Source organism: Penicillium odoratum (assembly GCF_028828045.1).
Source record: "Penicillium odoratum strain IBT 22623 chromosome Unknown utg000002l_segment0_segment0, whole genome shotgun sequence".
NCBI classification, from domain to species: Eukaryota; Fungi; Ascomycota; class Eurotiomycetes; order Eurotiales; family Aspergillaceae; genus Penicillium; species Penicillium odoratum.
Genome location: NW_026643144.1, coordinates 662,604 through 675,086, shown reverse-complemented (window position 1 = coordinate 675,086; position 12,483 = coordinate 662,604). Strand labels below are relative to the sequence as shown.

General features: G+C 47.5%; 7 protein-coding genes across 7 annotated transcripts; 1 reads left to right on the top strand and 6 right to left on the bottom strand.

Moving 5' to 3' along the window:
* Positions 1–334: 334 nt before the first annotated feature.
* On the top strand, positions 335–700 carry N7520_002287 (DUF3716 domain-containing protein; the record flags this gene model as incomplete). Its single annotated transcript, XM_057136222.1, has 1 exon — positions 335–700. The coding sequence occupies one exon, from the start codon at positions 335–337 to the stop codon at positions 698–700; it is 366 nt and encodes a 121-aa protein (XP_056998908.1).
* Positions 701–967: 267 nt separating this feature from the next.
* Positions 968–1,742, bottom strand: N7520_002286 (Acyl-CoA N-acyltransferase; the record flags this gene model as incomplete). The annotated part of the gene is made up of 2 exons (XM_057136221.1): positions 968–1,230; positions 1,292–1,742. 2 exons carry the CDS (start codon positions 1,740–1,742, stop codon positions 968–970), a joined length of 714 nt encoding a protein of 237 aa, XP_056998907.1.
* Positions 1,743–2,707: 965 nt separating this feature from the next.
* Positions 2,708–3,412, bottom strand: N7520_002285 (DUF3716 domain-containing protein; the record flags this gene model as incomplete). The annotated part of the gene is made up of 1 exon (XM_057136220.1): positions 2,708–3,412. The coding sequence occupies one exon, from the start codon at positions 3,410–3,412 to the stop codon at positions 2,708–2,710; it is 705 nt and encodes a 234-aa protein (XP_056998906.1).
* Positions 3,413–4,177: 765 nt separating this feature from the next.
* N7520_002284 (uncharacterized protein) lies at positions 4,178–5,884 on the bottom strand (the record flags this gene model as incomplete). Its single annotated transcript, XM_057136219.1, has 4 exons — positions 4,178–4,500; positions 4,576–4,760; positions 4,813–5,042; positions 5,096–5,884. 4 exons carry the CDS (start codon positions 5,882–5,884, stop codon positions 4,178–4,180), a joined length of 1,527 nt encoding a protein of 508 aa, XP_056998905.1.
* Positions 5,885–6,306: 422 nt separating this feature from the next.
* On the bottom strand, positions 6,307–6,818 carry N7520_002283 (uncharacterized protein; the record flags this gene model as incomplete). The annotated part of the gene is made up of 2 exons (XM_057136218.1): positions 6,307–6,502; positions 6,571–6,818. The coding sequence occupies 2 exons, from the start codon at positions 6,816–6,818 to the stop codon at positions 6,307–6,309; spliced, it is 444 nt and encodes a 147-aa protein (XP_056998904.1).
* A 3,392-nt stretch (positions 6,819–10,210) lies between these two features.
* On the bottom strand, positions 10,211–10,878 carry N7520_002282 (Ty1/Copia family ribonuclease HI; the record flags this gene model as incomplete). The annotated part of the gene is made up of 3 exons (XM_057136217.1): positions 10,211–10,502; positions 10,536–10,788; positions 10,824–10,878. 3 exons carry the CDS (start codon positions 10,876–10,878, stop codon positions 10,211–10,213), a joined length of 600 nt encoding a protein of 199 aa, XP_056998903.1.
* A 22-nt stretch (positions 10,879–10,900) lies between these two features.
* N7520_002281 (uncharacterized protein) lies at positions 10,901–11,623 on the bottom strand (the record flags this gene model as incomplete). The annotated part of the gene is made up of 2 exons (XM_057136216.1): positions 10,901–11,103; positions 11,554–11,623. The coding sequence occupies 2 exons, from the start codon at positions 11,621–11,623 to the stop codon at positions 10,901–10,903; spliced, it is 273 nt and encodes a 90-aa protein (XP_056998902.1).
* Between the last annotated feature and the right edge of the window lie 860 nt (positions 11,624–12,483).

Sequence of the window (12,483 nt, the reverse complement as noted above, 5' to 3'; positions counted from 1 at the left end):
TTACCCAATTGTCACTTCAGACAAAGTCTAATGAAGCAACAGGAAAGTGGGATCTGCCTCCGACGCGCCGCTCGCGTCTTCAGCCTCCACGTCTCCAGCCATGGAATCTACCGCTTCTGAGTAAGTACCACTAGTCCCCCCCCCCGGCACAATCAACTCAGATGCTAAACCACTGAAGCGACATACCGGATGAGGACGAATACCTCCCCGAAAAACCTCTGGGAACCAAAGAAGTTCCCCCAGGAGAATCGGCCGCCAGAGTCTTGCGTCTCCCCTGGTCAGTCGCCAAAACCGGCACCAAAATAAGAGGCAGATTTTGCCATTTCTAGTTCAAATGCCAGCGAAGCGAGAACTTCTGATGCGCCCCAACAAGCGATTGTCCCGTTGGCGACTCAATGACCGCCTCGGACAATCCAAGCGCAATGTCGAGTCCGCCGTTATTCAAGTCGTGGGGGAGCTCCCGGAGCGGGAATGCATACAGTGCCGGGAGGGCCATGGATCTTGGGGGCTCTGTGTCGTTGTGAAAGGAGATGTTGAGGTCGCTAAATGTGGGAACTGCGATATTTCTAAATTTGTGAATCCTTGCATGCATGATGACGCTGGGATGCGTGCTTATGATGAGCAGTTAAGAGAGCACTTCATGAAGTATGGACAGGTGAAAACAGAGCCCTACACGAGGTACCGCCGTAATGGTTACTAGTTTTGTGTTCGGTCTTATGATGGACAGAGTCCTAGGAAAAAATTTCTTGCATGGGTATCTCGGATTGAATGAATAACGAGCATTGAACATAGTAATGGTAACCCTTGTGATTATCAGCAATGCAAAATTCCGTGTCCCTATTATGTCTGAATTTGTACGTCATGTCTGCATCTTAAACCTACATTTTTAGAATTGAATGGAAGTCTGTCAGAAATATCGGCGCTCTCGGCAGAAGCATAACGGCCAGTGTGAACAGAAGACCGAGATTCATGAACAATCAGTTCTTGATCCGGGCTCATAGATGAAGAAATATGCACCATACTCCCCACTACCACCATAAGCAGAGTCATCCTGGACTAGCTCTGCCAGGAGTCGAAATCCCATGTGCTTATACAGCTCAACTCCTGCTTTGAGAGCGTGGACAAAAATGTTTAACCCCAGCTTGTCGGCCTGGTCCATCCCGCTCTTTACCAATGCCGCCCCGACTCCTTTGCGCTGGTTGTCCGGATGCACAGCAAGATATTCCAGACCTACGATGGTGGGTCAGTGCAAGTATAACCCTTCAGAATCTCACATCGATGCTTCACTTACTGATATGCGGTGTCTGTGGCGTCACCTCCTTCTTAAGCGCTGTTACTCGATCCCCTAGCTCATCGGCATCGCCGTTAGGATCCCAGATAACAGTCTCAGCGATCCGCCTGATCTCAGCCTCCTTCTCAGGCTCAACCGCCGGGACCTGAGCCTCAGCCCATACCAGCGTATCATCGTCTGCGTTTATCTCAGTAGACGGTGGTAGGCACCATCGGGCATAGCCGAGTATGCGACCCGTCTCCAAATCCACTGCTTTCTGATGTCGAAAGCGCTCCCGGTTGTTGAGCAGGTTGCGCGGGAACCGTAGTGCTATCTGCGAAATGTGGTATTCGAGGGTGCGATGGCGCCAGGCCAGGACCCAGTGCGGGTCAGCCCAGAAAGCGGGGATGCTGTTGGCGGCTAGAGCGGGGCCGTCGGCGACACAGCATTGGGAGATTATGAAAGGATCCATGGTAAGGGATACTGGAATCCTAAGCTTGAGGTAGGCTGTGACAAGGCGAAGAGCGTGCTTGCGCCTCCCACGATATTTTGGAAAATGTCTGGAGTGGTTACCAGTGCTCTTGAAGCCAGGTACAAGTGCACATAGCAGGCTGGACCACGTTTGCTGGAGAAGAAAACGTGAAATATGTCGGTTTCGTGGGATAGAGGGGGAAAGTCTAATGAGGTGAGAAAATTCCACTAGCTGGAGCGCTTGGAGCTAGGTAACGGAGTACGACGGATTCCGAGGTGGCGTCAAATGGGACTAAATTTCGACAACGGCATCTCATCCACCGATCCAAAGGTAATCGGCCCGGTATTCGGTAACTGAGGACTATGTATCGAGTCAGTAAATGTTTAAATCAATACTTCATCGGGCAAGTACAGTCTACAATTCCAGAGAGTTTGGGGTGAGAATCAGGCATCTGTAGCATTCAATTCAAGCTTCAATGATCAGTAGGATGCTTATGTTGGCGGTAAAATCCCCGAATACAGGATCGTCAATGCCTGAGGTTTGGGGGTAATTCCGAAGATTATGTCGCTAAGCTTCTCACCGCCTGATTCAGACAACCCATGACTTGTAATCAGATAAGAATGAATTAATCTCTAACTCCTCAGTCCCCCTATCCAGTTTACTTACAGTATCCTGTAGACTGGTGAGTTTTGAGTTTTTCTCCTATATTTAAATTTTTTATATAGATTATTATATCTATATCCTCACGGCTTATATGTCAAACAATCGAAGCGACACATCAACTGATTTGATGACGAGTTCCTTGCATGACAAGTTACATTTGTTTTGCTGCTTGGAGTGGCTGGGTTTTTATTCAGTTGACTAGCTACTGCGATAGCTGACATGGCTTATTACATGCTCATGATAAATCTTTCCAGCATACGTGTTTCCCACATGTGATGCCCGTGAATCTCGACGCTTGCTGCTCAAACAACTTCCTCCTCTTCAGTCGTGGCAGCTGCGTTCAAAAGCTTCTTATGCACGTTCATGATTCCCTGCAGACGTCTGTTGTGGTGGTCCATCGCAGCCGAGAACTCATGCTGAGTAGATTTCATCGCCATCAACTCCTTCTCCATTGCATTGTGAAGCTTCTCAAGAGCCATTCCCTTGACCTGAATGCCTGTTCTGGGAGCAGGCAGTGGAGCCTCATCGATGGGCTCAGTCGTCGAAATGTTTTCCTCGATGGGTGCAGTGGGCGGAACTTTCTCGAGTCTGAAGTTGCAAAAAGACTTATTATTTCCTCTGGCCCAGTGACAATTTGCGCAGCCATGAATGAGACCAGACAGGCTGGGCACAATGACACAAGACGCAAATACGCCATATCCATGCTTGCAACATTGACACTGGTGGTCAGCATCCATGCGAACCCCCACTGCCTGGGCAACAAGTGCTTCAACGTTCCTGGGACTTTTGCCAACCGCGTTGAAGAACTTGGCTGCATCCCTTGGGAAGAGGGTGGCAGGTTCTCGAACGGGTGGGAGCTGGTGCAGCTGGGACAGAAGAGAGTCTGACTGGTATATCAGACGACTGCCAGCTTTCCACGAGCCGCGAGATGCAGCAGTCGCCCACCATCCGGGGTGATTTCCATCCCGGGTGTGCAAGAGTGGTGGGAATGACGATGATTGAGCCATTTCTTGATACATGTTAGCCTTTTTCGAGTCAACTTGTGGCGATACGTACTGGTTGGATCAAACGACACGTGATGAGATAGAACCCACGTTGATACCTACGTAGGAGCAGAGAAGGTTCACCTGGTTGGTCGATGACGCGTTAGATTGGTATAAAAGGAGACCTGATCATCTCGGAGGAACAAGAGCTTACTCGCAATACAAATCCTTGATATTCGGAATTACAAGAGTGTCGAAGCGAGGCGGGGGGAGGAAGAAAGAAAAGCCAAACGCGGTCAAGGTTTTGTTTGGGCGTGTTACGCGGAATGAAATATGCCATGGATAACAGATAGACATGCTTAGAACTATGTCCTACAATATTTAGCGACGGTGGCTTATGTTTCCAAGGTTCTTGACCAAAGAATTGAAGATATATACCATTTTCGAGGTGTATACTTCTCTAGTAATGCGGCTCTGCGGCTATAACCGCTCACGCCTTTATCCGCAAATCTACCCGCGAGTTTGCCCGTACTCGTGCACGCACAATCTTGACCGCCTTTGGCACCGCCTAGTATTAAATACTTGTATTCTGCCCTGCTTGCCTAACTAGTCCAGGGTAGTAAATAAAACGGTAAAGCAACCTTAAATCTTGAAAATTTAAATATTTAAATTTGTACATGCGTCGAGATGTAGGAACTAGGAGGCAAGAGCCAACCCTCTAGGGTGTTTGGCAATCACCAGAGAGTGCTCTATCCTTCAATGCCTCACATAATAGACCTCGTCTAATCATTAATCACCCTCTTCTTCAGCCTCATATTTCCAGCGACGATGGTTCTCCGGAATCCACCAATAAGCCACATGAGCCGCCTGATTGAGCCAAGTTGAAGCATCAACACCATGCCGCGCCTCAACATCCATAAACAGGCTCAGATAGTCTAGCTCTTCGTCAGGGTGGAGCTCGAATGGATCGGTAACAATATCAGTAAATCGCCACGGGGCATCTTCGACAAGAGGGACGACCAAACGGTACGGATTTACAGCGTCTCGCATGGAGAACCACGTTCCGCCGGGGTTCATGGTGGAGAAGTGCCATTCTCGCTTGCCATCTTGCTCTGGGATAAGCGGGCGGAGCATGGATTAGCCTTCAAATAGGGGAAGAAGGTCCTTGACTATCTGTAGAGACTCGCCAGTAAGAGAGGATAATTCGATTAGGAGATCGAGGATTGTGGGTAGTATTTGTGTTGAGACGACTGGACTGGTTACTTCGATTTGGGGAAGTTTAGGGTGGGAGAAGTATAATGGGACGTGAAAGTCTCCGACGTGGGGATCGTGGTTGGCTGTTACACCACCTTCGTTTGGAAGGGATATACCGCTGGGGCTGTTAGAGGAGTCTCGCACATGTGTGATGCAGGCTGGAGACTTACTGGTCACCGGCCATCACCAAGAGTGTCTCATCAGCTATTCCGGCCTCTTCGAGAATCTCGAGCATATCAGCAACCCACTCATCCTGGTAAATGATCGTGTTGAGGTAGTTGTTTATTGCCTTTTTGCGTCCAATCCATGAGCCATCGAGGATCCCTCCATATTCTCCAGGCTTGAAGTAATACTTTTTCAGAACTTTGTCTTCGTGGCCATAATTTGTCTCCTTCTCATTCTGTTCGGGGATGTATTTGCCCCAGCATCATTGATGAATTCCTATTCCATGACATCCTGAAACCCCATTGCTGTAGTATGCTTATACTGCATATCCCAGGTACCGTAATGCGACTGCATCCACTGTGTTTGCCACGGCCATGAAGTCCAATCATCTGCATCACTGCTGATGTTTGGTTGATAGCTGACTGCTTTGAGAATATGCGGCAAGCAGGGCTGGTAGAAATCGTGGTAGTATTCGAGGTTACCTTCGACCGCCATAGCACTGACACCACACACGGTGCCAGTCAGACTTTTCATGGTACATGTGCGGGCTGTAAAGGCATTGGTGGGACCGATGCCACCATAAGGCTTTGGGGGATCGGTGATATTTTCAAAGCCAGTCTCAACTCCGGTCAACCTTTGGGCGGTGGGGGTAAGTTTGGGAAGGTGTCGCTTAATTTCCTCCGGGATCTCGTCGTTGTAGGACTCTTTGATGTGGTTCATGATGTGGGAGCTAGAGCGGAAAGGCCACACATTTTGGCGAGTGCTTTCCAACTTGACAAGGACGATGTGTTTGATCTCCACACTTCCGTTGTGGAGTGCCTCGCGCATAGGCTCCAGGATATCGTTTTGAAGGTTAGGTATATGCAAAAGATCTTTCATCGAATTATAGTGTTCATTTTCATAGTCCTGGTGCGAAGCTGTGTAGGTCTTATTTTGGGGGAATGGAGACCAATCTGGAAAATTATCGGGGAATCCAAATTCGCGTAGCCAGTCAAATGTCGAAAACTTGTCCATGGCAATGTGTCCTTCCAACCAGCTGAAATCACCGGGCACCGATGCCTGTGGAACCTCAGTCATAATATTCAAGAGTCTTATTGGGCCAGTGTAAGGCACTGACGCCAGTAGTCGGCTATCAGGAGAACAAACGACAAACTCGCAATGAGGATCGGATTCGACTCCATCATAATATCCAAGTACTTGATCAGTTTCAAACCTATTTGCAAGATCCCACTCTACCAGTCCCTCAAAGGCTACTCCCGAGGTCTTTTCCTTCGATTCAGCGTTCAAATTGTGTCTTGCTTTGACTGTGGCGTTTTCCTATATTTAATTCTGCATCCTCGCACTCGTCCTCTTCATCAGTGTCCTCCAAGCCAATACTCGAGCGTTAATACATGGATGCAGGTAGAAGTACTTGTTTTGATAAAAACTTCGAAGATGGAATGGTCAGATGCAAGACCTGTCAGGACCGACTACCGCAGGGTATCGCACATAAGTGAGTATCAAAGCCCAACTTTACGCAGATTATCAAGCTTGGATTCCAACTCTCGCCCCTGAGCCTCAAGGTCCAGATACCCAAGCGCACTCTGCTCGATAATGCGCACCCACAGGTCCATATAGCCGTATCCCTCATAGAGGAACTTGCTGCTCTTTCTTGTTGACTCCAAAAGTTCAATAATAGGAAAGTCCATGTCCAAACTATTTCCATCAGAAAATTCACGTTAGGAGCTGGAAATGGGGCTACAATTATGGGGAAGAGAACTTACGGCTCGTTATACTGCGGCGGGCCCCTAATCGCCGACATCGCTAAATCCACGACCCGCCGGCCCAAATTCTGACCAAAGGACATTATCTGACCTATATTCCAGGCTCGACGAATAGTCGAATCGCGGACGCTGCCGTTAGAGCCAAACTCAGCCACGGTAATTTGCCCCGTGGCAAGCCCCGGCGAATTGATCACGTACCACGTGTAGTCTGGCCCATCGGCGAACACTACTGTGCTACTCCGGGTCATCGAGAGAGCGTGGAAATCCGCTGAGGCAAGGTACAGCTCGGAGAGGATATCGCTGAGTGTGATGGGCGTCGCGAGGTTAAGAAACTCTGGAATGTGGCAGCGCGGTGCATGCCCGCCCCCGCCCCGTCGAAAGGATGCCGTCTATACCATTTATCTTAACAGATATATAGTGTAATAAGGAAACAGATATATAGTGTAATAAGGAGCTTTATAAGATGGATGTAGTTCCGGTGGTGAGTTTGCGAGTCTATAGGTGGTAGACAAAGGAACCTCTTGTTAGGTCGTGGGGCTTACTGCGAGAGTAATAAAGCCGGGTAGTCGAGAGCTGAGGTATATACTAGGGCAAGGCTATGGTAAGAATATAAATTATAATTAGACCTCAAGTCATAGAAGCGAGAAATATAAGACGAAGAAAGATAGAGAGGGTGGAAAATCCTTAGAACTGGCTGTACAGACCTCGCGGAATTCCTAACAAGCGGTAGCCCATTTCTCAATTAGGGCTCGCCGTTAACGTAGCCATCTTCTGGGGTTGAGACTGGCTGGCCTTCTTCCTGCAGTTATGTACCTTTTAATACTACAGATGCTTATACGAGAGCATTCCTGCGGTATCCCCTTTACGAATAGCAGCCATCCCTTCGCTTCTTCCGGCAGCTCATCTCGGGATAAATCCGTCGGATGAAGGTGGATCTCGGGAATAGCCGCTGGCCAAGACGCGTCTGATGCCGACTGTGACATTTTGAAGTTTGATTTGTAGAAAAAAAAAAGTCAAAGGAAGAAGCCAGAGGGGCAGATGAATGAGGAGCCTTCCAACCGAATGCGCGTCGAAGTCATTATAAAAGGGGTTACAAGGTGAAACATGTGGATTTAGTCTCTGCCTAGTTCCATGTTCGGGATTTCATGCGGAAACTCCGGCACCTAGGTAGGCGCTATGGAAAAAGGGAACCATTTTATTTCATTTCATTTTCTGGGGCGGCGGGCAATTTCAAAGGTTTAGCTGCTTGGTTTCCTTGACAAATCAGAAGCTACTAGAGTAAAGGATCATTGTCTAAGCGAAATCCGCCAAATAGTGTGACCCTTGCTTGTTCCGCAGAGCCCTGTCGCTAAGCATTACCTACATGTACAGTGGGAGGACATAAGTTTTTGCCCCCTAGAGTATAAAGATATTTTTAATAAGGTACGATTGATATAAGATATATCTAAAATTATCTAGTAATGTAGTAAGGAAAATATGAAATTGTGATCCTAAAAAGTTAAGGGACCTACTAAATTCACTCGCGCTTTTACTAATTTCACTCCCCTTCCTGGAACTAAATGACTTATATTTACAGTCAACCCCCGCTATTACCACACCCTGATATCCAAGGGAAATCGTGCACATAAGTGAGGGAGTGCAAAAGTGAACAATGACGTATTTCCCCTATTGCCTATTTAGGCTTAGATGCCATCTCCTCCAAGGTCATCTGACGACTTTCCTGCAACTGGATTCGGCCAAAATTCTTTATTAAGGTGTGCAGCATATCCATATCCTCCGTAGACGCTGGGTTCTTATTACCAGCATATACCAAAAGCTCTTGGAGATGATTTACCGCAGTAGGATTTGATAGAATCTTAGGAGGTGGTAAATCCAGCTTTTCGGCCTCTGATATATACATCACTATCCACACTTGATTTACCTATTTCGTGTTTAGATTTGTGTAGAAATCACTCCGCACACGCTTACTATATCGGACTAGGATAAGTTTCGGACTAATAGACCCTTAATACTTACTTCTGTATATCTAATATGCCTGGTCGACCCTGTCTAAAGTAATGCACACTTTCTGATAGTTGATCGGATAATATGGAAGGGGGGTAGATCCTCAGGGGTAGGTGGGGCGGAATCCTCGAATTCAGGCATTTATATTGGTCGAAAGAGCTTAGTAAGCAGGGTTGAGATAACGAATTTTGCAGAGGTGAAATATGCAAAATTGTCAGATTTACTATGTAAAGAGGGATAAAAGTGGATCCATCCAAGCGAAAGGTGTGGTAATACCGCGGGGGCTATAAGCGAGGTTTGACTGTATTCTGCCGCGACTTCGATACTATATTTATCCTCTGCCTACTTAAGTCTGTGGAGATGAATGAAGTTTAGCTACTATATGTAATAATATAATAAATTCAATAGTATTGGAGTATATGGGGTCAGCTGACCCCCTCCGTTTGTCAGCGCGTGCATGTGTTTAGCTAGATCTCTCTCTCTCTCTCTTCTCTTTCTCTCCTCCATACCTCTCGGAATACAGATCTTGTCCCTTTCTTCTGTTTCCACGCTACTATGTAGCCCTTTCTTCCCCTGGACAGCAGATCAGCTGCCGACAAATAGTAAGAATTAATTTTACTTTTTAACGCTATTTGATCTAATCTTATTATCTTTTTATCTACTTCCTTTAGTATAGGGAGGAAGATTTAATAAAAGACTTAGAGCCCACTAGGTCTTAGACCTTATCTCCTACTACATCGCCTACTTAGTCTCCTACTTAGTCTCCTACTTAGTATTCTACCTTTTTTCATACCATGTTAATCTAACAGTCAAAGGTCTCCCTAAATTCATAAATGGTAGAATGAAAGATAGAGAAAAGAGAAGAGGAGAAAAATGGGTAGAAGGAGAAGGGAACATATATCCAAAAAGTCTGCGATATACCAAAGTGAAAGAGGGGTAGACAAGCGCAATGAACATAAGTAACTTAATTTTTTGGGCGGGGAGTGAAATTAGTAAAAACGGGAGTGATTTTAGTAGGTCACAAATTTAATAGTATTATATTTATTGGTGACCTCACGCAGTCAAGAGGAGCAAGAAGAGTTTAGTTTGGCCGCAACGGGTTACCTGTCGCTGCGGTCGTAGACCGCGGCGTCAGATAGGCTCCCCCCGCGCTCCCTTGAAGGGAGGCAATGTGTCTGTATTGTAGTGGATTCTATATACAGAGGGAAGGTGGGAGGGACAAAATTGACACTTGACTGCCTGAGAGATGACGAGCTACCCGCAGAGGCCATCAACTGACTCTCGTGAGGCAGTTGTAGGAGGAAGAGGCCCTCGGAAATGTCGGTGTCTCTGAACACGTAATCAGGGTCGAACAGCATGTACCAATGGTATGGGTCACGTCTGTGTACTTGTCTGGTCTTCTCTAGTCTCCACCACAGCAATTTAACATGTGGTACGCTGACTAATAAAGTTGATTACATGATCCATTGTTCCGACACACCCCTTCAGCTTTGGCAGTCCTGGCAAAGCTGCGCAGTTGCCATAAATGGTCACTTGAATCATTCAAAGCTTCTCAGAAGCAACAAAATAGACACAATTCCTTCAGAACTGCGATCTTTTCAAAACAGCCTCTACTTACTAATTAGGCAAGTATGACTTATTTTTCTTCCTCAATAAGATAACGCACGTCCGTCAATCCCAGCATCCTGACAAAAGCTTCATGCTTCTGCCTCGGTAGCATCTTGGTGAGTCCGTCCGCGAGCATCTGCGCGGTTAGTACCCACTTGATCCGCACCCTACCTTCCTTGACTTCTTGTCTTAGCCAGTGCCCGTGAATATCAACGTGCCTGAGCTTAGTATCGAAGAGGGTATCCTCTGCGTTGATCAAGTCCACCGTACGGCGGTTGTCATACTCGATTATGAGACCCTCCGGATATTTAAAACCAATCCTTCCAAATAGACGATCCCACCACTATAGTGACCTTCCTGCGTCTGATAGGCCTAATAACTCAGCCTCCATCGTCGACGTGGTCACGGTCTTCTGCTTAGTTACCCTCCAGTCCACCGGTCCACCGAAGAACTGGCAAATATATCCTGCAGAGCTAGTCCGGTCACCCATATCCCCATACGAAGCATCTGATGAGAACTTCACCACTTCGCTGTCGTTGTCAACTGGACCGTATTGTATAGCCCAGAACCGTGTGGTATAGAGGTAGCAGATTAAGCGCTCAATTGCTTAGTGGTGCTTCGGACCAGGGTTGGTCAGGAACTATGCGCAGATAGACGCTCGCTTTGCTGCGTCCGCGTGGGTAATCGTGGTACCATATTAAACTGAGCCCACTCGCTGCTAATATTGGTGGATGCTTTCGGCTATAGCTTGCCCGTCGTATGGCTCTAGGATCTCCGTGGTTCCCGGAGTCCAGACCGGAGCTCGGTGAGCCAGGTTAAACCGCTCAGCAACACTAGCAAAATAGCTGTCCTGCACTAGCCAGAGCTTTCTCTCTTTGCGATTTCGTAGGATTCTGATCCCTAGAAACCACTCAGCGTCCCCTTGGTCAGTCAGCTGCCAATTCTTCTCGAGTTCCCGTTCTAGCTGCTGAGCACGCTCGCGGGCAGTATAGTGGCCGGCGATTAGGATATCATCGACGTAGAAGAATACGATAATCCCATCCCCAACAAAAACACACGGATCCTCGGCAACCTATTATAAACCAAGCTCTCTCAGTACACGCGCTGCGTCTCGCTGCCAAAGTCGTAGAGCAATTCTCAGTCCGTACAGCGCCCGTAGCAGCTTCCAGCACTTGCCCTAAGTCATAAAACCCTCGGGCATCAGAGTGTATACTTCTGTTAGGAGCTTGCTGTTTAGGAAAGCGTTTACCGCATCTCACTGTCGGATATCTAAGTCGTACGCTGCGCTCAGGGCAAATAGCATACGGGCAGTTCTGGCTGCTAGTGTGGCAGCTCGCTTATCTGCGTCTAAGATCGTCTGGAGATCCCCACGTACGCAGATCCTGGCTTTGCACTTAATCAAGAACCCATCTTGATCAAATTTATAAGCATATACCCACATGAGGGGCAGTACTTATATCCCACGATCCTTTAGCCTTTCCACGACTTTGTACGTCTCTTTAGCCTGTAGTCCGTCTAATTCAACCCTCATAGCTCGGCTAAAACCTTCGCTCAATGGGTATTTCCAGACGTCTCGGAATCGTTGTGGTGGAGGTAGTAGGTCATCTCAATGCTGCCGTAGCGACGGTTTTGGTACTAGAAGACCGGTAGCAAACGCTTATAAAGTAGTTGTTGTGGTATCGTCGCCGTTGTCGTCATCGATAAACATGGTATTATAGGCGTAGTCTCGGTCTCGTCTCGATATTCGCACCCTCGGTCCCTGGATGATATTGCTGGTATCCACAGCTGCATAATCGCGATCTTAATCCTTAGGCAATGACCCTGCCAAGTCGTTCTTGGCCGATGTCGTACGATCCTCTTACTTAACGCTCTCCTATAGGGATAGCTGTAATTAGTCCTAGAGTTGATCCTCCGGGCTCGGTTCCCGTAGTGATACTGGCGAAACAGGCGTCTGATCTATTTGATTATGGTCCTGAGCGAGACGCTTAGGATCATCCCTCACCCCTTAATCAGTAGTAGTTTCCGCAGAATTGCTTCTAACTGGATAATCCGGTGGTGGGGTATGATCAATTAGGGTTTTGTGTATAAAAACTTGATCTTATCCCGAGTATGGTATTATCGTCTCCTGTGGTTCTCTAGATCCTCCAGATTCTTGATCCTGTATGACGTCTATATCATCCGCATCTCTTGCTCTATAGGACCGTCCCGGAGAGCTCCCTTCTAGGGTACTCTCGGGAATACTCGTACGAGTAGTCTATTTGTCGAGACCCTATCGAATACAGTCGACCTCTAGTCCTTCCT